Raw genomic sequence first — 22,818 nt, forward strand, 5'->3', positions numbered from 1 at the left:
TAGGTTGTAATATTACCCCTGAGGTTACAGATCTCTGCCTAAGTGTGGAAGATGCAGTAATGGTTATCTGGTGGACACAGAGATAAATGGAGCTATTTCTTTGGTAACTTGGTACTGTCATGATGAGTGTGAAGTCTTTTTGACTTCAGAAGAAGCTTGCTGTTACCCTGCCTCTACTTTCTTAGTAGTTACGATAGAATTCTGTGTCAGCAGCTTCAGTCATTCTTCATGAGGTAGGCAGGGGTGGGAAAATGATTTCAAAAGTTGCAGAGGTTGGGGGCAGGCATTTGGCGTGACTAAGTCACCACTTGGGATGCTGCATCCTGTGTGAGAGTGCCTGGGTTCCAGTCCCAGCTCCACTTCTAATTTCCACTTCATACTAATACCAACCCTGGGAGGCAGCAGATGATGGCTCAAGTGCTTAAGTGTCTGCCACCGACATGGGAGACTTGCCAGTATTGGTTTTGTATCTTCTAACTTCATCCTGGCCCAGCCACAGCTATTGTGGACATATAGAGAGTAAACCAACAGGTAGAAGATCTTTCTTGTTCTAGCTCTTCCTCCCCGACTTCTGTCCCTCTCTCTGTTTCTCAAATAAAATGAGAATAAAAATAAAAAAAATAAAAAATAAAATTTTTTTAAGGTTCTAAAGAAATACAGCTCAACATGCCTGTACTTCACATATTAGACTAGTGGTAAACTAAAGTATTCAAAGGAACTGCCCTCAAAGTATATGAATGAAAACAAGTGTTTGGATAAAATATAATAGTCTAAGTCATTGGTTACTGGCAACTTAACAGATTGTTAAGACAGTAGAGAGGGGGGCAGTCTGGAAAGCACTTACCCACTACCCTAAGTAGCATCTGTCATTCTGTTCCATCTGATTGTTGCCATTAGAGAATGTGGATTTGATGTTGCCAAATCTTCAGTTTTCCTACACATGTTCAGGAAAAGCAGGAAATCCAAATTTTCTTGTGTAGTATTCTAATAGATATTGGCAACAATTATATACCTTTTGTAAATACTAGAAAGACCCTACAAATGTGTCTGCAGGCCAGTTTTTGGCAGTAAACTACCAGTATATAACTTCAGTCTAGATCACAATGGCAGTAAAATACAGGAAAAAGTGAGATGGTTGGATAATTTACTCATAGATTATTTTGTACTTTGTTAAATATAAAATGTGTACTTTGTCCCTTTTTTCTGTATGATAAGATAAAGATAAGAATTGCTAATGTGGCTTTTTTCTTGTAACAAAAAACTTTGAAATGCTTATGTAGCATTCAAATTATGGTTTTATTAAATTATTAAAAATAATTTTTCCCTAATTAAGAAGTAGTTTAGTGAGGATTTGCTGTGTGCCAGACCTTCTGCTAGGTGGATAATGAAAATCTTGAATGATACTAGGTGCAAAATCATGACAGTCTGGCCAGAGAGGGGTAGAGGCATAGTCTTTTTTAAATTAATTTTAACTAATTATTTAATTTGTTAATTAATTAATTGATAATTTTAATTGATTTTGAAAGCATTACAAAGAGGAAGAGACAGAGAGGATCTCACATCTGCTGCTTCACTCCCCTAATAGTCACAAGAGCCAGTGCTGGGCCAGGCTGAAACCGGGGGCATCTTCCACATGAGTGGCAGGGGTCCAAACACTTGGGCCATTTTCCACTACTTTTTCCAGGTGACTAGCAGGGAGCTGGATTGGAAGCAGAGCAGCCGGAACTCAAACTGGTACCCATGGGGGATACTAGCATTGCAGGCAGCAGCTTTAACCACTTTGCCACAATGCTGACCTGAAGGCCATAATCTTAAAACAACAAGCTGCAGTGTGCCTTTCATTTGCCAACTTTTGTATTAATTTGGAAGCTCATTTTCTTTTTTCTAAATTTCTTTTATTCTTTTGAAAGATAGAATGAGAGAGGAAGAGAAATCTTCATCCACTGGTTCATTCCCCAAATGGCCACAGTCAGGGCTGAGCCAGGCTGAAGCCAGGAGCCAGGAACTCTTTCCTGGTTTCCTAGACAGCTGGAGGGCCCCAAATGCTTGGGCCATTTTCTGTTGCCTTCTCAGGCACATTAGCAGGGAGTAGGCTGGAAGCGGAAAAGACAGGATTTAATATGAGGATCACATATGCAGTGGTGAGAAACTCCTGGCATATGGGCGGTATGAGGGCTGTGAAATCATTTAATCTGCCAAGGCAGCCAGAGGCAGGACTCAAAATTCAGTAAATCTGTAGCAGGCTAATTTTTAAGTTGAAAATTTTGTATGGCCCTTGAATGGTATTATAAATATCCAAGTAGCCCTTGGCAGGAAAAAGGGTCCCCGGCCCTGCCCATGGGCATCACAGTTAGTGACCCAATCTGTAGAGAATACTTTGTAAGTGCCTCTCAGGGGGGCACAACCCCCCCACCCCACCCCTGAAATTAGAGGCAGCCATATGCCGAAATAGGCCAGGGATGGGCACACCCACCCCAAAGGAATGTGGCAGCAGGAGCAGCAGGGAGCTAATGGACATGAATTGGTACCTGGAGTTTTTTGGGGAATTTGTAAGTTTGCACAAGCATCTGAATGGACTTGTCTCTGAAGATTTACAACACAGCTCTAATCCCTATGTTAGACCACCAGACAGAATTCCTTTTCCCAAATCCTTAAGTTGATGTGTAATCTTGCCTAAGTGCCTGCTAGCTTGTAGACCTGCTGGTACCCTCTAAATAAAAGTGGGAGCGCATAGCTATCTAGAGGCGCACTCTTAGAATGGACACTCCTGTGTCCTGTCTCCTTATTTGAAAAACCCCATGCCAATCGACTATACCACCATTTCACCCTTCATTTTGTTTTTTTATAAAGTAAGATAGAGAAGAATTGCTGTAGTAGAGTTAATATATAATAGAGTTAATGTCTGTGCAACTTAGGGGAAGAATCAGAGAACTAATTAGAGAACAGGGGCATTCCCAGCAGAGTAAACATTTGCATCTAAGTTATAAAGACATGCTGTGTTTCAGGGACAGTGAGCAGTACCATGTGACAGAAGCGAACAGGACCTGGCAGGGAATGTAGTGCCAACAAATCTAGAAAGATAAAGTTGAAGCTGGATTAACCACGTTTTTTAGTCTGAAAAAGCCGTTGAGGAAACCCCTTTTAACAGGAGTGACATAAACAATTTTTTATTTCAGGGCAGTATGACATCATCATTCTGAAGTAGCTCTGGCCAATAAAAATACAATTCAAACCAAAAACACAAGCCACATAGTAATTTTAAATGTTCTGTCACCACACTGAAAAAGTATAAACAGGCTAGCGCTGTGATATAGCAGATAAAGCCACCGGCTACAATGCCAGCATCCCAAATGGACACTGGTTCAAGACATAGCTGCTCCACTTCAAATCCAGCTCCCTGCTAATATGCCTGGGAAAGCACAAGAAGATGGCCCATGTGCTTGGGCCCCTGCCACCCACATGGGAGACCCAGAAGAAGCTCCTGGCTTCAGCCTGGTCCAGCCTTGGCCATTGTGGCCATTTGAGGAGTGAACCAATGTTCTGTGTCTCTGTTTCTCTGTAATTCTGACTTCCAAACAAATAATGTTTTTTAAAAATAGAAGCAGTTGAAATTAATTTTTTTAAACTTTTATTTAATAAATATAAATTTTGAAAGTACAACTTTTGGATTATAGCAGCTTTTCCCCCCATAACCTCCCTCCCACCTGCAACCATCCCATTTCCCGCTTCCTGTCTCATTCTATTCTTCATCAAGATTCATTTTCAATTATCTTTATATTCAGAAGATCAACTTAGTATATACTGAGTAAAGATTTCCACAGTTTTCACCCACACAGATACACAAAGTATAAAATACTGTTTGAGTACTAGTTTTACCGTTAATTCACATAGTACAACACATTAAGGACAGAGATTGTACATGGGGAATAAGTACACACAGACTCCCATTATTGATTTAACAATTGACACTCTTATTTATGACGTCAGTAATCACCCGAGGCTCTTGTTGTGAGCTGCCAAGGCTATGGAAGCCTCTTGAGTTCACAAACTCTGACCTTACTTAGAGAAGGCCATAATCAAAGTGGGAGTTCTCTCCTCCCTTCACAGAAAGGTACTTCCTTCTTTGATGGCCCGTTCTTTCCACTGGGATCTCACTCACAGAGATCTTTCATCTAGGTTTTGTTTTGTTTTGGTTTTGGTTTTTGGTGTTTTTTTTTGTTTTGTTTTTTTTTTTTTTTTTTATCACAGTGTCTTGGCTTTCCACGCCTGAGAAACTCTCATGGGCTCTTCAGCCAGATCCCAATGCCTTAAGGGCTGATTCTGAGGCCAGAGTGCTGTTTAGGGCATCTGCCATTCTATGAGTCTGCTGTGATTCTCGCTTCCCTGTTCTCTCCTCTCCTTTTTAATTCTGTCAGTTAGTATTAGCAGACACTAGTCTTGTTTATGTGATCCCTTTGATACTTAATTCTATCTTTATGATCAATTATGAACTTAATCACTTTGACTAATAAGATGGCATTGGTACATGCCACCTTAATGGGATTGATTTGGAATCCCCAGGCACATTTCTAGCTCTACCATTAGGGGTATGTCCGAGTGAGCATATGCCAAACTGTACATCTCCTCCCTCTCTTATTCCCACTCTTACATTTAATAGGGATCACTTTTCAGTTAAATTTAAACACCTAAGAATAATTGTGTGTTAATTAAAGAGTTCAACCAATGGTATTAATTTAAATACTGTACTTCTGAACTCAATATATCAATAGATTATCAATATAAAAGTTATTGATGAGATATTTCTTCACATGTTTTTCATGGTAAATTTAAGAATCCAGAGTATATTTTACACTTAAAGCATGACTGTCTATAGAATAGCTGCAGTAGCTGTTAGCTACTTTACCGGATGCTATAGCTTTAGAACCCACACTGAAGAAGCTAAGTGGGAATCAGAATGAAATTAGAAATGAGAGTCTGTTTGGTTAGGCACTCTTTGCTCAAGCCCTGCCAGTTTCCACCATGACTAACTCGTAGGGTTTGAGCAAAAATAATGGCAGAAGTGATGTACATAAGTAAAAAAGCAATGTTTTGGGGGCTGGCGCCGTGGCTCACTTAGTTAATCCTCTGCCTGTGGCACTGGCATCCCATATGAGCGCTGGATTCTAGTCCCGGTTGCTCCCCTTCCAGTCCAGCTCTCTGCTGTGGCCCAGGAAGGCAGTGGAGGATGGCCCGAGTGTTTGGGCCCCTGCACCTCGCATGGGAGACCAGGAGGAAGCACCTGGCTCCTGGCTTTGGATCAGCACAGCACCAGCCATAACGGCCATTTGGGGAGTGAACCAATGGAAGGAAGACCTTTCTCTCTGTCTGTCTCTCTCTCTCTCTCCCTCTCTCTCCCTCTCTCTCTCTCACTGTCTACTGTCTATAACTCTACCTGTCAAATTTAAAAAAAAAAATGTTTTTGAGGCCAGCATTGTGGCGGACAGGTATAGCTACCGCCTGCAATGCTGTCATTCCATATGGCACTAGTTTGAGACCTGGCTGCTCCATTTCCAATCCAGCTCCCTGCTAAAAGCACTTGGGAAAGCAACGGAGGATGGTCCGAGTGCTTGAGCTCCTGCAACCACGTCGGAGAACCACAAGAAGCTCCTGACTTCAGCCTGTCCCAGCTCTGGCTGTTGGCAGCCATTTGGGGAATAAACCAGCAGATGGAAAACCTTTTCTCTCTGTAACTCTACCTTTCAAATAAATTTTTTTAAAAAATGAATATACTGTATATTAACACTTTTTCCATTACTTTTCCCTCCTTTTTGATACTTTATATATTTTTTAAGATTTTTATTTTTTTATTTATTTGAAAGGCAGAGTTAGAGAGAGAGAAACAGACAGATTCCATCCACTGGTTCACATCCCAAATGGCTGCAAGGACTTGGGCCATCTTCTGCTGCATTTTCAGGTGCATTAGCAGGAAGTTGGATTGGAAGTAGAGCACCTGGGACTTGAACCGATGCCCATATGGGATGCTGGCGCTGCTGGCCATGGCTTTAACCTACTGTGCCACAACGCCAGCCCCATATTTTGATACTTTAGACAATGTCACTGTGAACATGTCTCTTAGTACACATCAACAGGTGTTACTCTTAGATCTGTCAACTCCTTAGGTCTTTTTGACATTTTGTTTATTACCAGTGTTTCTACTTGTTCCACATTCAAAGCTGACTTTTGCTTTTTAAGAATTCTTTTTCAGTAGTTGAATTTACTCTCATGCTTGGAGGTTTTTTTTTTAAGTCTAAAAATCTTCCCTTCCTTATGGTCACAGATTTTTTTTTTTTAACATTGTCTTTAAAAATGTTAAAGGCTGGGGCCAGCATTGTGGCACAGTGGATTAGGGGTTAAAGTGGTTGCTTTTGATACCAGCGTCCCATATGAGTACCAGTTTTGAGTTCTGACTGTTCCACTTCTGATCTAGCTCCCAGCTAGTGTGTCTCAAAAGGCAGCAAAAATGGCCAAGTGCTTGAGTCCCTGCCACCCATGTGGGAGACCTAGATGGAGTTCTGGGCTCCTGGCTTAAGCATTGTGGCCATTTGGGGAGTGATCCAGCAGATGGAAGCTGTCTCTGTAATTCCTTCTCTCTGTAATTCTGCCTTTCAAATAAATAAATAAGGCTTTTTTTTTTAATAGTAAAGCTTTTTTCACTTAAGTCTGCAGTTCATCTGTACCATTTATTGACCATGATTCTTATATTAATTATTTTTTGCTGTATAACAAATTACCCCCAAGTTTAGTAGTTGAAACCAACATACATTTATTATCTCATGATTTCTATGAGACAGGAATTTGGGAACAACTTGGCTGCATGGTTTGGGGTCCCATGAGGTTGCTGTCAAGCTGTTGGCTGTGCTTTTGCACCTCTGGAAGTTGCCAGCTCAGTCACATCACTGGTGGCAAGCTTCAAAGATTCCTCATCCAAGCTCAGTCACGTGGTTGCTGGCAGTGCTCACTTCCACACCACATGAGTCTCTCCAAAAGTTGACTGAGTGTCTTCCCAGCATGGCAACTGGCTTGCCCCAAAGGAAAGAAGGTTCAAGAGTAAGAAAGGAAGACAAAAATCACAGGCTTTTTTATAACCTAGTCTCAGAAGACATCCCACTTCTACTATATTCTAGAAGCAAGTCCACATTCAAGGGAAGGGAAGTTAATGGGTGGTGTATCAGAGAATTTGTCCGTATCTTTAAAATCACTGTCCTCCTTTCCTCATTGATGTACAGTGCCAACTGTTGGACTTTCTCTGTACTAGTCAATTTTTGTGATTTGTTCTGTTCTGTTGGTCAGTTCGCAAATCTTTTTTGTTTCTTCTTACCCTAAATGTGGGTATATGCCCAAGGCTCATTTCTTGGCCTTTTATTTTCACTCTGTATTTGTACATATTTATCCCAAGAGAGTATGTATTCTGCCTTTGCCTACTAACTCTTTTTTCCTCACCTATTAACTCTTTTTTTTTTTTTTTTTTTTAAGATTTATTTATTTATTCGAAAGTCAGAGTTACACAGAGAGAGTGGTTTTCCATCTGGTGGTTCAATCCCCAGATGGCTGCTAGGGCCAGAGCTGTGCCGATCAGGAGCTTCTTCCGGGTCTCCCATGCGGGTGCAGGGGCCCAAGGACTTGGGCCATCTTCCACTGCTATCCCAGGCCACAGCAGAGAGCTGGATCAGAAGAGGAGCAGCTGGGACCAGAACCGGCGTCCTTATGGGATGCCGGCACTTCAGGCCAGGGTATTAATCTGTTGTGCCACAGCACCAGCCCCCTACCTATTAACTCTTACCAGAAGATTGAAGACATCATATTGCTAGATGTTGCTCAGACTCTTCATGTCTGTAATCAGATTTTTTTTCATATATCTCTTCATGGTAAAAATTATCCCTTGATGGTTATAATTTTGGTTATGGCCCACAAGACTCAAGACTGTGGAGTCATACATAGGGGACCTTACTATACTAACAACTGTTCAACAGTATAGGCTTTGATATCAGATTTGCATTGAATTGTATCTACCTCTTGCTGGGTTTATATCATCTAAAGCAAAACAAAGACAAATAAGCAGTGTGTCAAGTAGTAATCTAACAATGGAGGAGAAATATAGCAGCACACACATAAAAGGAATAGATCATATGGGGTGAGAGCACTGTTTAAAATAGTATGAGACAAAGTCTTCTCTGTCACAATCATATTGAACAGGGAGCTGTGGAACTGAGCAGGTGGACCATTTATTCCAAGCAGAGGGAATGGCCATTGCAAAAGCTCAGCAGGAGGAGTTAAAAAAATAGCAAGGAGATTGTTTTTTATATAGAGAGACTAGATAAAGGAAAAAATAGCAACACGGAAGGAAGGATTTTGCAGACCCTATGACCCTTGTTTGAACTTTAGTTTTCATTCAGAGAGGGCTCAGAAGCCATTGGAGGTTTTCAGCAGAGGATAAAATTTTCTGCTTTGTATTTTTAAAAGAATGCCTGGGTTGTAGTGTGGGATTACAGGGTAGTAGGCTGAAGCTGGGGCAAAGACAGCAGGGAGATCATTTTGAAGGCCATTGGTGCAAAATCCAGGCAAGAGGTGATGGTGGGTTAGATGAGGAGGTGGTGGTAAGAAGTGGTCAGATTTCAAAAATATGTTTTGAAAATAAAGCCATTAATATTTGCTAAAGGTTTAAACTCTCAATTGTTATGGCATATCTGGGTTTTTTGTTTTGTAGAAAAATAAAAAGTACAAACAGAAGAATGACGTTTTATCAATCATTGCTTTGAGAGGTGACCACTGTCAAAATTTTGACATGTAACCTTTCAAGTTTTTGTTATGTGTATATGCATATATGTGAATACATGAACAATGCATTTTAAAAATAAATTTTAAATGTAATGAATAGGGCCAGCTCTATGGCATAGTAGGCAAAGCTTCCACCTGTAGCACTAGCATCCCATATGGGCATGGGTTCATGTCCTGGCTGCTCCTTTTCCAATCCGGCTCTCGGCTATGGCCTGGGAAAGCAGTAGAAGATGGTCCAAGTGCTTGGGCCCCTGTACCTGCATGGGAGACCCAGAAGAAGCTCCTGGCTCCTGGCTTCAGATCGGCCCAGCTCTGGGCATTGTGGCCATTTCAAGAGTGAACCAGTAGATCGAAGACCTTTCTCTCTACCTCTCCTTCTCTCTATCTGTAACTCTACCTCTCAAATAAATAAATAAATATTTAAAATAAATAAATAAATGTAATGAACTGCTTATCATTGGATAATCCTCAATTTTTTTTTTTTTTTTTTTTTTTTTTTTAAGATTTATTTACTTGAGAGGCATTGTTAGAGAGTCTTCCATCTGCTGGTTCACTCCCCAGATGACTGCAACGGCTGGAGCTGAGCTGATCTGAAACCAGAAGCCAAGAGCTTCTTCCAGGTCTCCCATGCGGGTGCAGGAGCCCAAGCACTTTGGCCATCTTCTACTGTTTTCCCAGGTCATCAGCAGGGCTCTGGATCAGAAGTAGAACAGTCTGGACTCGAACAGGCACCCATATGGGATACAGGCACTGCAGGTGGATGCTTAACCTACTATGCCACAGTGCCGTTCCCATAATCCTCAGTATTTTTTGATGGCTATGTGTTTCATTGTGTGAATGATAGTTTGATTCCCTGTCAACATTTAGGATGCTTTCAGTTTTTTCTAGTGTACATAGCATTTAAGAAAACGTCGTTAACACTTTTTAAGCAAATGCAGATCAGGAGGCTTTACAGACTTAATGAAGTGGCATCTCTTATTTGTATACAACCACTTGACTCTATTGCTTAGGATGCTAAATAAAAATACCTCCAATTACCCTATTTGATTTGATACTAATAAATAGATGTTTTCTGAATTTCATGCCCATATTTAATGCATACATTGATGTATGAATAAGTACATTATTGTATGGGCTGGCATATTAACTTCTCTTTTATACTTAGGAAAGTAAAGTAACGTTTGCTGAGACTTGCAAATAAATATTTAAACGTTTTTCACTATCTGTGTTTAGTTTATGATTAAGGATTGCTAAAATATTAGCTAGTTTTAATAATTGGTGTACTTACTGTTTTAATTTACCTTGTTTGGGTTTACTGATTTTTTTTCCTTTTTTGATCTCACTTTGTGTAGATTGCCTCCATCTTTACTTTTGCCACCTGTGGAGGTTTTAAGGGCAAAACAGAGGTTCTAGTGAATTGTCCTCCTGAAGTTACTGAGAATAAAACTATTACAGCTAGTTTTGGTTATCCATTCAGGTGAGTTACCTATTTGTTTTTCTGGTTTAACAACTTTTCTACTTTCATATTGAATCATTAAAATTTCCAGCAGTGCTAGCAAGTATTTGACCTAGAGGTTAATAGGTACATGTCCCACATCAGCGTGTCTAGATTCAACTCCAGCTTCCACCAGTGCACACCCTGGGAGGCAGCAGTGATGGCTCAGGTTCCTGCCACTCTCCTGCCCTTCAGATAATTTTTTTTAATTTCCAGCAATTATTGACTGTTAAAGGAGAAAATGTTAGATTTCATGCTCATTTTTAAATGATCATTGGTACTCAAAATAGAGTGCACAGATCAGTGCCTATCTGCAAACTTTTCCTAGTCTGGCAAAACGAATACAGAAAATGGAATAAGCATTTAGGAACTTTTTTGTGTGCGGGAACCATTTGGAAACTTTTATAGAGGTATGACACTGCTTTATGCCTTGAAATGTTTATCATCTCACAGTGGGGATTGGAAATTAAAAAGCAAAATGGGTGGGCATCATAGTGCAACGTGCTAAGCTGCTGCTTATGATGCCCATCTTCCTTAACAGGAGTGCTTGCTTGAGTCCCTTCCACTCTACACTTCTAAGCCAGCTTCCTGCTAATGAGCCTGGGAGGCAGCAAATGATAGACCAGGTGCTTGGGTTCCCACCTGGAGACTCAGCTGGAGTTAGTTTTTGGCTCCTAGCTTCAGCCTGGCCCAGCCCTGGCTGTTGCAGGTATTTGGGGAGTGAATCAGAGGATGGAAGATCTCTCTTTCTCTCTTTTCTCTTTGTTTTTGTTTCAAATAAATAATAAGAAAAAACAAAAACAAATTGTTCTGTAATCTTAATGCAAAAAACCCTAATGTAGAAAAGCAAACTCAAAAGTCCAGATTTCTCATGTTTTTTAATGACTGAAGAATGGTGTTCTTCACATAGTTTGAAGATATAAAGTGAAGAGTTCCTATGTTTCACTAGTAAAATATACTATTTAAGCAACAATTAATATTTTGTTTGTGGAGTCTTCTTTTTTTTAAAGATTTATCTATTTTATGTGAAAGGCAGAGTTAAGAGGCAGAAAGAAAAGTCTTCCATCCGGCGGTTCACTCCCCAAACAGCTGCAACAGTCTGAGCTGGGCTGATCGGGAACCATGAGTTTCTTCCAGGTCCGCCACACAGGTGCAGGGCCCAAGGACTTAGGCCATCTTCAGTTGCTTTTCCAGGCCATAGCAGAGAGCTGAATCAGAAGTGGAGCAGCGGAGACTTGAACTGGCACCCATATTGGATGCCAGAACTGCAGGCTGTGGCTTTACCTGCTATACCACAGTGCCAGCCCTGTGGAGTCTTTTGTTGGATTTTAGTATTCATTAAAAAGTTTATTGAATATGTCCTGAGTTCAAGACAGAGTGTGAATCTTCTTCCATTTAACAATTCCTGCTTAACCTCTCTTAAGTCCCAATTTTTCTGTCCAATAAATTAAGAAATGCTACCTTTAAGAATGTTTTGATAATTAAATAAGATCTTATATTAAAAGTTATGTCTATATCTCCTATCCCTTTTCCTGTACAAATAACTGTTACTAGCAGTTTTAGTGGTAAGTATTTTTGTGATTTATGGGTGGGGAAAATTAAAAGCAGTATGAACTTACGGGTAACAACGAATTAATCCAAGATTAAAATATGAAGCAGTATTATAATTGGCTCTCCTGGGGCTAGTCACACAGACTGTTTCTGTAATGAAGTATAACTTCTCAAATTATAAACTAAATTGTATGGCATAATCCCTCCTAATCTGATTTTTTATTTCAGAAAGATAATATCTGGATATCTGGATTGAAAGGGTTTAGTTCAATCTGTATTTGATCTATCATAAACCAATTGCCAGGTATAATTTATGTATATATATTAGGAAAATTTTAGTTTATTTAAGTAACTTTACTTTTTATTTTGAATTTTCCTTTTTTCAAAAGGAAAATGTTTTTGATGTATTTGGGGAGTATATTTTGTTTGAAATGTAATTTCAAAATTCTGCTTAAGTATGTCTAACTCTTGGGAGAACCTAGCAATTTATTTGAGTTTTTCTTTAAACAGGTTGAATCATGCATCATTTCAGGCACCTCCAAATGTAAATGTGTGTGGCGTAAGTTGGGATAGTCATGTTCTCATAGGAGATTACTCTTCTTCGGCACAGTTCTATGTCACCTTTGCAGTCTTTGTGTTCTTGTACTGCATTGCCACCCTGCTGCTGTATGTTGGTTACACGAACCTGTATCGAGATAGTCGCAAACTTCCCATGGTTGTAAGTAATTGTTTTATTTCTTTCTATACAAAAATAATTTGTGTAAGTTATATAAGTTTACTTACTGGAAGTCAAAATTCTTGACATGAATCAGTTTAACTTAATTTTGATATGTATTCGCCACAAGGTTGAGCTTTCTACCATTGTTAAGTTTAATCCGTTTTTTTTTTTAGTCTATTTGTACTTTACCTAAGTTTGCTTTTGTTTTTTACTTTTAACCTGGAGAAAACTCAGATGTGTTATAAAGCATATTAAGTTACAGATAGCAGAAAAATTAAGTCAAAATTAATGTCTTTAATTTGAAAACTTACATACCATACCAGTAGTCTTCCTATTTTTCAACATTTTTTTCTTTCTTCAAAGGCCCCCTATTTATGCCTCTACAGTATCCTGTTAAGCCTGATTGTCCATATCAGAGATCAGAAGATAATGGCCCACAAGTCAAATATAACTATGTTTTTTTAAATACAATTTTTTGGAGCTTGATCACACCCTGTTATTTGTACATTGTCTGTGGCTGCTTTCATGCTGCAATGGCAGAATTACATAGCTGTGATGGAGATTAAAAGTATTTACCGTGAAGCCCCTTTCAGAAGAGGCTGACTTCTGGTCTGTATTCTGAAATTCCTTAATTTAATATATGGCCCAGACAATTCTTACGTTCAACATTAGTGATACCCATGAGCTAATTTTGAACATTTGAAATGCCAACAAACGATTGGGATTTGAAATCCTGATGCCTTTCTTGGCTTTAGAGTCCAATGAACTAGAAATAATCTCTGAGCTTTAGTAAGTAGAATCTACCTGAATTATCAGTGGCAAGTTCAGAGATAAATCATAGTTTTAAACTGGACCTCCACTATAAATGAATGACTATGAGCTCAGTGTTAGTGCTATTGATTTTTGGAGAAGAGAAATATTTTTGTAATACTGATCACTTTCATCTTTGAGAAACAATAATATTTCCTAATTCTTTGTGAACTTAGCTTAAAAGGAAGGCTATTTAAATGTGATGGAATTATTTAAAAAGGTAACAATTTCTGTTTTTAATTTTTGCTGCCTGGATCATAAGTAGGCATATGGTAAGTAAGAAAATAGTCTTTATCATTCACATTTATTAGGTTTCTCATATCTGAGAATAAGAAAACCATAAAATATTTCTTGGTTGTATAATGCCTTTCAGAAAGATAGATATCAGCTGTTTTAACTTCCAGTGCATAGATGTGTGTGCGTGTGTGTGTATACACATACAGAGAGAGGGTTTGATGATTACTAAGCATTTATACATGTATATATATATACATGTACAATATATATACATGTATACATGTATAATATATATACATATATATATTCAGTAGGAATGACATATTAGAAACACATAGCTTCTGCAGACTCCAAGCCTTGTTTAAAAGGGGACTAGGATGATCAAATCGATTATATATTAGTTGATTAAAATTGTTTGTGATTAAAAGGTGTTTCTAGGCCGGTGCGGCTCACTAGGCTAATCCTCCACCTGCAGCGCCGGCACCCCAGATTCTAGTCCGGTTGGGGCGCCGGATTCTGTCCTGGTTGCTCCACTTCCAGTCCAGCTCTCTGTTGTGACCTGGGAAGGCAGTGAAGGATGGCCCAAGTGCTTGGGCCCCTGCACCCGCATGGGGGACCGGGAGGAAGCACCTGGCTCCTGGCTTCAGATCGGCGCAGCGCCGGCTGTAGCGGCCATTTGGGGGGTGAACCAATGGAAGGAAGACCTTTCTCTCTGTCTCTCTCTCTCTAACTCTGCCTGTCAAAAAAAAAAAATGTTTCTTGCCATTTTGTCATTATCCCAACAAATCTTTTTGGGATAACCCAGCAGTGAGCCCTTTGTTTCTCATATTTTTCTGGTGGATTTTAAAAATTTTGCCCGGTTTAAAGCAGCATTCATCTGTTTTTGTAGAACATTTTTCTATCTGACACCTATCTAGTTATATCATTCAGATAATAAAAATGAGTTTTCTTCCTTAGAGTGATCACTCATATAAAGCAGTAATCCTGAATTGGTTCCTTAAGTGGGTTTTTTGTTAATACAATAGGTGCTTCTTGTCTGTAAAAGTAAAACTTCTAAGTTAAATTCCGTGTAGCATAAAGATTTTTTTAGGTACTCCAATTATTAAATGTAGTCAAATGTGACATTGATGTCTAGACACTGTTAGTAAGGATTTACTTTTCTAAGATTTAATTTTTATTTGAAAGGTAGAGTTAGAGACAGAGGTCTTCCATCTGCAAGTTCATGCCACAAATGACCACAGTGGCTGGGGCTGTGCTAGGATGAAGCCAAGAGCCGGAGGCTTCTTCCAGGTTTCCCACATGGATGTACAAGCCCAAGCATTTGAGGGCATGGGCACAAGCATGTGGTACATCCTCTGCTGCTCTCCCAGGCTCATTAGCAGGGAGCTAGATTGGAAGTGGAGTAGCCAGGACTTGAACCAGTGCCCATATGAGATACCGGCGTGGTAGGTGGCAGCTTAACCTGCTATGCAACAATGCCAGCCCCAACAAGGACACATTCTTTGAGCAGTATTCTCAGTTCTGTGCTAAGGTATATTCCTGGGAATATTTCAAATATAAAATTTCAAATCTACTTTTGTTATTTTTAGGTAAACATTATATTTCTTGTGTTAAATAGCAGGAAATTAAGAAGGTTCTAGGCAATGTAGAAAATCAGTAATATCAGAAAAATGAAGGCCAAACAAAAATAGATTATCCGAAATCTTAAAAATTTGTTATGAATCATATTGTAACTTATTAGGAGCAGCTTGCCCCAGGCAGCTGTGGGTTGTGCATTGCAGAACTCCATGAAGCACTGCCCATTTAGATTGTACTGTGACTGTTGTTATGTGTAGGAAAATAATACTCTCTGCAGGGGCCTGATTTTTTCCACTCCCCTTCACCCTAACGTTACTTTGTGCATCATTTTCAGAAAAGCTCCTATTCTTGAAATACAAAAATATGGGGCCAGTATTGTGGTGCAGCGAGTTAAGCTTGCACCTGTGATTCCATTCCATTATCAGCACCATTTCAAGTCCTGGCAGCTCTGCTTCCAATTCACCTCTGTACTGATATTCCTGGGAAAGCATCAGCAGATGACTCAAGTATTTGGGCCTCTGCCACCTACATGAAAAACTCAGATGGAGTGCCAGGCTCCTAACTTCCTTCTGACCATCCCCAGATATTGCAGTCATCTGGGGAGTGAACCAGGGGATGAAGATCTCTTTCTTTCTCTGCCTTTCGAATAAATACATGAACAATTTTTAAAATACAGAAAAATGTTATTCATAAAGCCATCAGCAATGTGATTTAAAGAGTGTAAGAAGATGACAGAGTGTGGTTTCCAACTAAGAAAGAGTTGGTGTTTCTTTCTAAGAAGAAAGAAAATACCTGAAAATTAAGAAAATTTGACATCTTTTGATCAACACTGTGAACTTTAGATAGAACTTAATGTGTGATTGCCTCATATTATTAATCATCCAAAAAGTATTGTATTTCTAGCAGTATTTGGAAAAGATCTACCTAGAGCAGAGTGTAGCAGTGAGAAGAAGAGTATACTCACAGAGTAGAAAACATAAGCTATAATATTTCTATCCTTTTCTCTTTGATCTATATTTTTAAAGGGGACCAGTAACAACAAAAAGCTTAAATGCAAATACCTCCATATTTATAAAACGGTAATTGGTTTTTGTTCTGTAGCCCCAAAGCATTTGTTTAATGTCTTTTTTTTTTTAATAGGCAGAGTTAGAGAGAGAGAGAAAGGTCTTCCTTCCGTTGGTTCACCCCCCCAAATGGCCGCTACCGCCGGCGCATTGCGCTGATCTGGAGCCAAGAGCCAGGTGCTTCCTCCTGGTCTCCCATGTGGGTTCAGGGCCCAAGCACTTGGGCCATCTTCCACTGCCTTCCCGGATCACAGCAGAGAGCTGGCCTGGAAGAGGAACAACCGGGACAGAATCTGGCGCCCCAACCAGGACTAGAACCCGGGGTGCCAGCGCCACAGGCGGAGGATTAGCCAAGTGAGCTGCGGCACCAGCCTATTTAATGTCATCTTGACTAGGTATAGCATAGTCTCTATATAGTAAGAAACTCCTGATAAGCATCGTAAATATATAACTGAAAGATGGCAGACTGGGGTTGGCACTGTGGCAAAACAGGTTGAGCCGTTGCCTGCAGCACCTGCATTCCACATGTGTGCCTTCAAGTCCCGGCTGCTCCAGTTCCAGTCTAGCTCCCTGCTAATGCACCTGGGAAAGCAGCAGAAGATAGATCAAATGCTTGGGTCCCTGCACCCACATGGGAAACCTGGAAGAAACTCCTGGCGTGGACCTGTGCTGTGGCGTAGCGGGTAAAGCCGCTGCCTGCAGTGCCAACATCCTATATGGGTGCCAGTTCGAGTCCCAGCTGCTCCACTTCTGATCCAGCTCTCTGCTATAGCCTGAGAAAGCAGTGGAAGATGGCCCAAGTCCGTGGGCCCCTGCAGCCATGTGGGACACCAGGAAGAAGCTCCTGGCTTCAGATTGGCTCAGCTCCAGCCATTGCAACCAACTGGGGAGTGAACCAGCAGATGGAGGACCTCTCTCTCTCTGCCTCTCCTTCTTTCTCTGTGTAACTGACTTTCAAATAAATAAATAATTATTAAAAAAAAAAAAAAAGGGAAGGAGGAAGGAAGCAAGCTAGGAAGCTAGCTCCTGGCTACTGGTTCCAGATCAGCCCAGTTCGGCCGTTGTGGTCATTTGGGGATTGAATCAACAGATGGACGATCTCTCTCTGTCTCTCTCTCTGTAACACTGCCTTTCAAATAAATTAATAAATCTTTAAAATAAATAAATACAAGCAAAACTGACAGATGATAATTAAAATCTAACAAAATATACATATATATATTATATTTTAAAATAAAATGTGTCTGATAATAAGCTCCAAAACTCCTTTCTGAGCTTGGAGAGTTTTTTTGTTGCTGAGTTCGTAGCCTTGAGTGTACCCATATGCTTCGAATATGTAACGTGAAAAACATACATTTTTTTTTTTTTTTGACAGGCAGAGTGGATAGTGAGAGAGAGAGAAACAGAGAGAAAGGTCTTCCTTTTTGCCGTTGGTTCACCCTCCAAAGGCCACCACGGCTGGCGCGCTGTGGCCGGCGCACCACGCTGATCCAAAGGCAGGAGCCAGGTGCTTCTCCTGGTCTCCCATGGGGTGCAGGGCCCAAGTACTTGGGCCATCCTCCACTGCCTTCCCGGGCCACAGCAGAGAGCTGGCCTGGAAGAGGGGCAACCGGGAAAGAATCCGGCGCCCTGACCGGGACTAGAACCCGGTGTGCCGGCGCCGCTAGGTGGAGGATTAGCCTATTGAGCTGCGACGCCGGCCAACATACATGTTTTTTACGTTGTCATTTTGGTCATTGATTTGGAGAAAGACCAAACAAGATGGAACTTAAGATTACAGAGAAAGTGTTAATTAAATCCTGTATTCAGTATTTTTAAATTTTTCTAGCTATTTTAATTTTTTTAAGATTTATTATTTATTTGAATGGTAGAGTTACAGAGAGGCAGAGAGAAAGAGGGAGGTTTTCCATCTGCTGGTTCACTCCTCAGATGGCCACAACGACAGGAACTCAGCTGATCCAAAGCCAGGAGCCAGGAGTCTGGAGCTTCTTCTGGGTCTCCCACTTGTGTGTGGGGGCCCAAGGACTTGGGGCTTCTTCTGCTGTTTCCCCAGGCACATGAGCAGGGAGCTGGATTGGAAGTGGAGTAGCCAGGACTAGAACTGACGCCCACATGGGATGCTGACACTGCAAGTGGCAGCTCAACCCACTTTGCCACAGCACTGGCCCCCTGTAATCCATATTACTTAACAAAATTTTAGTTCCTTGGCAGAAATTGAGTAAGGAGAATATTTTTTTTTCTCCATCTTTGAGTTAAATAAAAAAAATCCAAAATGATTAAAATCTTCCCTTTTATTGTTAAAAATACAATAAATATCAAAAGATAGTTATTAGTGGTAAGTTGTCATGGGAAGTTTTTTTTAATATAATGAGTATTCTTAAAATTTGTGTTCATGAATTTAAAATGAGAGCTGTCATCCTGGTTGTATGCTTTTCACCATTTTATTATCTAATATTTGGAGAATTAGATTTAACTAAAGCTAAAGATTTACCTGAGCAATGTGAGGAAATAGGAGGTAGATAAGGACATTGAGAGTGTATGCAAAAGGTTTGTAACCAAGAACCGTAGGAAGTAAAGTGATTAAGGGAAATGAGGACATGCATGAAGCTGGATGCAATAAACATGGGTTGTGATCAGATTGTAGGTCTTGTGAAGTCAAAGGGTTTTGGGGATTAGGATACTGGGGTGAGCTAGAAAGGTGATATTGGAAAGAGGGATACTCAACAGTTATGGGCCAATCCAGTTGATGATGACAGGTCTAAGGTGTAACTGTGGAAGTGGGAGACTGAAATGAGATTATGGTGAGGATTGCATGACATTTGATTTCTAGTGTTAAAATCTAAGACTCCTGAGGAAGACGACTGAGTCGTGCTTACTGTTCTGTCCCAGGCCCTGTGCAAGTAACAGTAAACATCAGCACATGCTGTACTGACTATGACCTTTTCTGTAAAGTATGTCAGGAAAGCCATTTCTCATCCCAGAGGGTTACCAGTAATTTCTTCATCATGGATTTGAAATGTAGTGCTCTTCAATTGACTATTCATTATTGACTCACACTTGTTTTTACTTTAGGACTTTGTTATCACTCTTGTTGCCACCTTTTTGTGGTTGGTGAGCACTTCAGCCTGGGCTAAAGCTCTTACAGATATTAAAGTATCCACTGGGCACAGTATTGTTCAGGAACTTCTGCCTTGTCAACAGAAGGACGTGCATTGTTACTTTGGTTCTGTGACTAGTATGGGGTCCCTAAATGTATCTGTGGTATGTATGCATTATTTATTAATTTTTTTATTTCACTTATCAGAAAAAACCTTACTAATGATTTAAGAAAGCAATTTGCAGTGACTCTCTGGATGAATCTTGGTTTTTATTTTTACTAAATCATCAGAATCCTAGTTGTAGTGTTTACCTTTATAATGTGAAGAGAAGTTTAAGAAAATTATTACCCATTACAAGTTTGAAAAAGATCCTGATTTGGTCTTACTTTTCATTGAAATTGACAAGGCGGGGCTTTTGCTAACATTTTGTGCTAAGGCCTTTATACTTGCATCTTATTTAAGTTATCCAGTCATCCTAGAAGGACTGTGGAAGGTAGAATTCTAACCTTGGCTTTACTACTGGGGAAATGTAACTCATACGTTAACACTCCCAAAGAGACAACAGCCAGTACATGGAAAACCAAGATTTGAACCAGGTCTGACTGTGGAACCCTGCTTTCTAAATCTGACTTGACTCTGGGCATTTAAAGTGATACTTCTGTGGTTTCTTAAATAATTTATAATATTTAGTCTATATGATATGGTAGCTATTATTCTGCCTACTATTTTACCTCTATACATCTGCTGTTAAATATATTATTAGTATATTGTATTGAATAGATTATATTTGGGGGGGGTCTCATGTCTTCAAGAAAACATTTTTCCCATGGGTGAAGGCAGCCCTCCCTACCTTACATAGGAATTTTCCTAAATTTTTGTTTAATAACTTTGAGAGATCAGATCAGTTTTTACCATTTATATTGACAGAGCTTTGATCTGGACAGTTTAAGAAATGGTTTGGCATACAAACACAAAGAGAGAAAGCATTTGACCTTCAGTAATGGGGTGGCACTAACAAGCTTTTTATCCTGATCTTTATAAGTCACTATTATTAGATTTATAAAGGACTCTGTTGATACAGGGAACCTTTTTGCTTTCATCTGGTCACAGATTTGCATTTGGGAAGGTTACTTTCTTCTAGGTTGATTAGTGCAGGATGTGAAGTGCAGTTCTTCTGTGACTCCTCTCAGGCCTACAACTGTTGGATTGGTGTAGAGGTGGCAGTAGGGGGAGACAGGAGAGAAGTAAGAAGAAGTATACAGTTTGTAGCCCCTCCAGGTGGGAGAAAATTGAAAGCTTCCCAAAGAAGGAAATGTGGATTCCTGATGTTCCTTTTCATCCCCAAATACTGCAGTCTGTGTAGAAACCAATACAAGGAGGGCTTCCATTTTCTCAAATTCAGTCTCATCTTCTTGGTAGTCATGAGCATGCAAAATTAAAATTTCTTTTAATCATGATTTTATATGTTACAGACTTAGAGGTTTAACCTTATTTTGTGGTAAATAAGTCATTATATATCCAAATTTTGTACATTGAAATAGAAAGTTTTTATCCTCTTTTGTATGTAGTATTAAACTTTAAATAATGATGCACTGCCTGAAAATGTCATATATGTAAAGAAAAGATTTGTGAGTAGGACATGGATGTCTGTATGAGTATTAGATTACCTTGTTTATTTTTCATAGATCTTTGGCTTTCTGAACATGATACTTTGGGGAGGAAATGCGTGGTTTGTATACAAGGAGACCAGTTTGCACAGTCCATCAAATACTTCTACTGCCCACGGCCAAGGAGGGGTTCCACCTCCTGCTGGAATATAATTAAAGAGAGAAAAGCACTGTAGGAAATGTGTGTCTTGCTATGACTTGTTGCCAACATCTTGAGAAGCATTATTGGTTTCTAATAAAAGTAATGGCTTTTTCAATAAATTGGTGGGTTTTAAATTTTGCTGCTTTTTTACATAAAGCCTGTGCCTTTCTTAGAAATGTAAGATGTAAATGTATTCTCACATGTAAATTTTAAAAGTTCAGGGGCCTGTTATGAGATGATACACATTTTTAAATGAGCAGTAAGTTGTTTGCTTTCTAAAGTGTTTACACCTTAAGCCTTAACGTGTATCTTCATTCATAAAATTATATTCTATCATAATAGGAATAAAATTATTTGGGATATACACTACTGTAAGTTTGTACAGATTACATGCCTGAGACCTGTCTTTGTTTAAGAAAACCTATATTATATAAGTTGTATTTAGAAAAAACATATTTAGTTCAAAATTTCTATCTGAACATTGTTCATGTTATGAAAATGTAATGGCAAAAACTGGGTATATGCTCTATTTCTGTTTTTTCTAAATGACCTGCTGTACTTAATATGTGTACTAAAATTGTGGTGGGAGCAGGGATTTGGAAATTTCTAACAGATGTGTAGTTTATTTAGTAATTCTGTTACATGAGGTATAAGCTTACATTACTTTAGTGGTTTAATAGGAATTCAGAGATAGTGCGTGTTTTCCATGAACTTCTTTGAAGTACCCTCGGGTATCAGTAGAAAGAACATGGTTCACCTAGATGTCTTCGTATGTGTGGGCATTGCTCTTGGTGATGTTTGTTTTTTCTCCTATGTTGCTCTTGCTGTGTAAGCATAGGTTGAGATCTAGTCTCCTTGTGAGTAGAGAAGAATAGGAGACTTTTTTTTTTTTTTTTTTTTTTTTGCAGACCTTTTCAGGGGGTCACAAAAATTAAGATTACCTTTTACTTTTGAAACATTTAACATTTAGAGTCAATGAAGTTGCTGTCTTGAGTTTAGCATTGATATTGTGAAAATAAATGTGATTCTGATTTCATGTTTCTTAATGTTCTTCTTTCACAATTGGATAATTAAGGAATTATGCATCATAAAAGAACCTGAGCTTTATTGTGGGTATACTCTCTTTGCACACACATTTGGGTATATTCTGAATATGGGGCTTACTCACATTTTGCTTCCTAATCTTATTGTACAGGGATCCAGATTGCCTATTCCTAGAATATGATTGTTTATATGTGAAGCACATCTTACTATTGCCTTGTTTTTGTTGCTTTTATCCGTGACAGGAAATGTTTTGAGGAATGTATATCTTTTATGCAACCAACTTAATAAAGAAATTGAAAGAAAGAGTGCTTTGATTGTTATTACAAAGAAACCTTCATCTTAAAGGCATAAGCAGTGCAAAATGAAACTGCCTTAAAGCAGGAAATAGAATCACAATAATGTTTTTAAATGTTTGGCAAGGAATAAAACAGACAGAAATGCTTTGATGACTGAAACTTTTTTGTTTCAGTCTCATTTTAAAAAATGCTTATTCGGGGGCTGGCACTGTGGTGTAGTGGGCAAAGCCACCTCCTGCAGTGCCAGCATCCCATATGGGTGCCGGTTCAATTCCTGGCTGCTCCACTTCCAATCCAGCTCTCT

At 39.4% G+C, this 22,818-nt stretch overlaps 1 protein-coding gene across 1 annotated transcript in view; it reads left to right on the forward strand.

Annotated features, from left to right (window-relative positions):
* Nucleotides 1-22,521, forward strand: part of SYPL1 (synaptophysin like 1) — a 28,010-nt gene extending 5,489 nt beyond the window's left edge. The window contains exons 3-6 of the mRNA XM_002712032.6: nt 10,167-10,291; nt 12,371-12,578; nt 19,340-19,528; nt 21,051-22,521. Coding sequence (XP_002712078.2) covers nt 10,167-10,291; nt 12,371-12,578; nt 19,340-19,528; nt 21,051-21,185 — 657 coding nt within the window. The 3' untranslated portion in view covers nt 21,186-22,521. The remainder of the gene's footprint in view (nt 1-10,166; nt 10,292-12,370; nt 12,579-19,339; nt 19,529-21,050) is intronic.
* The last annotated feature ends 297 nt before the right edge of the window (nt 22,522-22,818 follow it).

The sequence above is a fragment of the Oryctolagus cuniculus genome, chromosome 3 (genome assembly GCF_051225735.1).
Source record: "Oryctolagus cuniculus isolate XC-2025 breed Fujian yellow rabbit chromosome 3, ASM5122573v1, whole genome shotgun sequence".
Taxonomy (NCBI): domain Eukaryota; kingdom Metazoa; phylum Chordata; class Mammalia; order Lagomorpha; family Leporidae; genus Oryctolagus; species Oryctolagus cuniculus.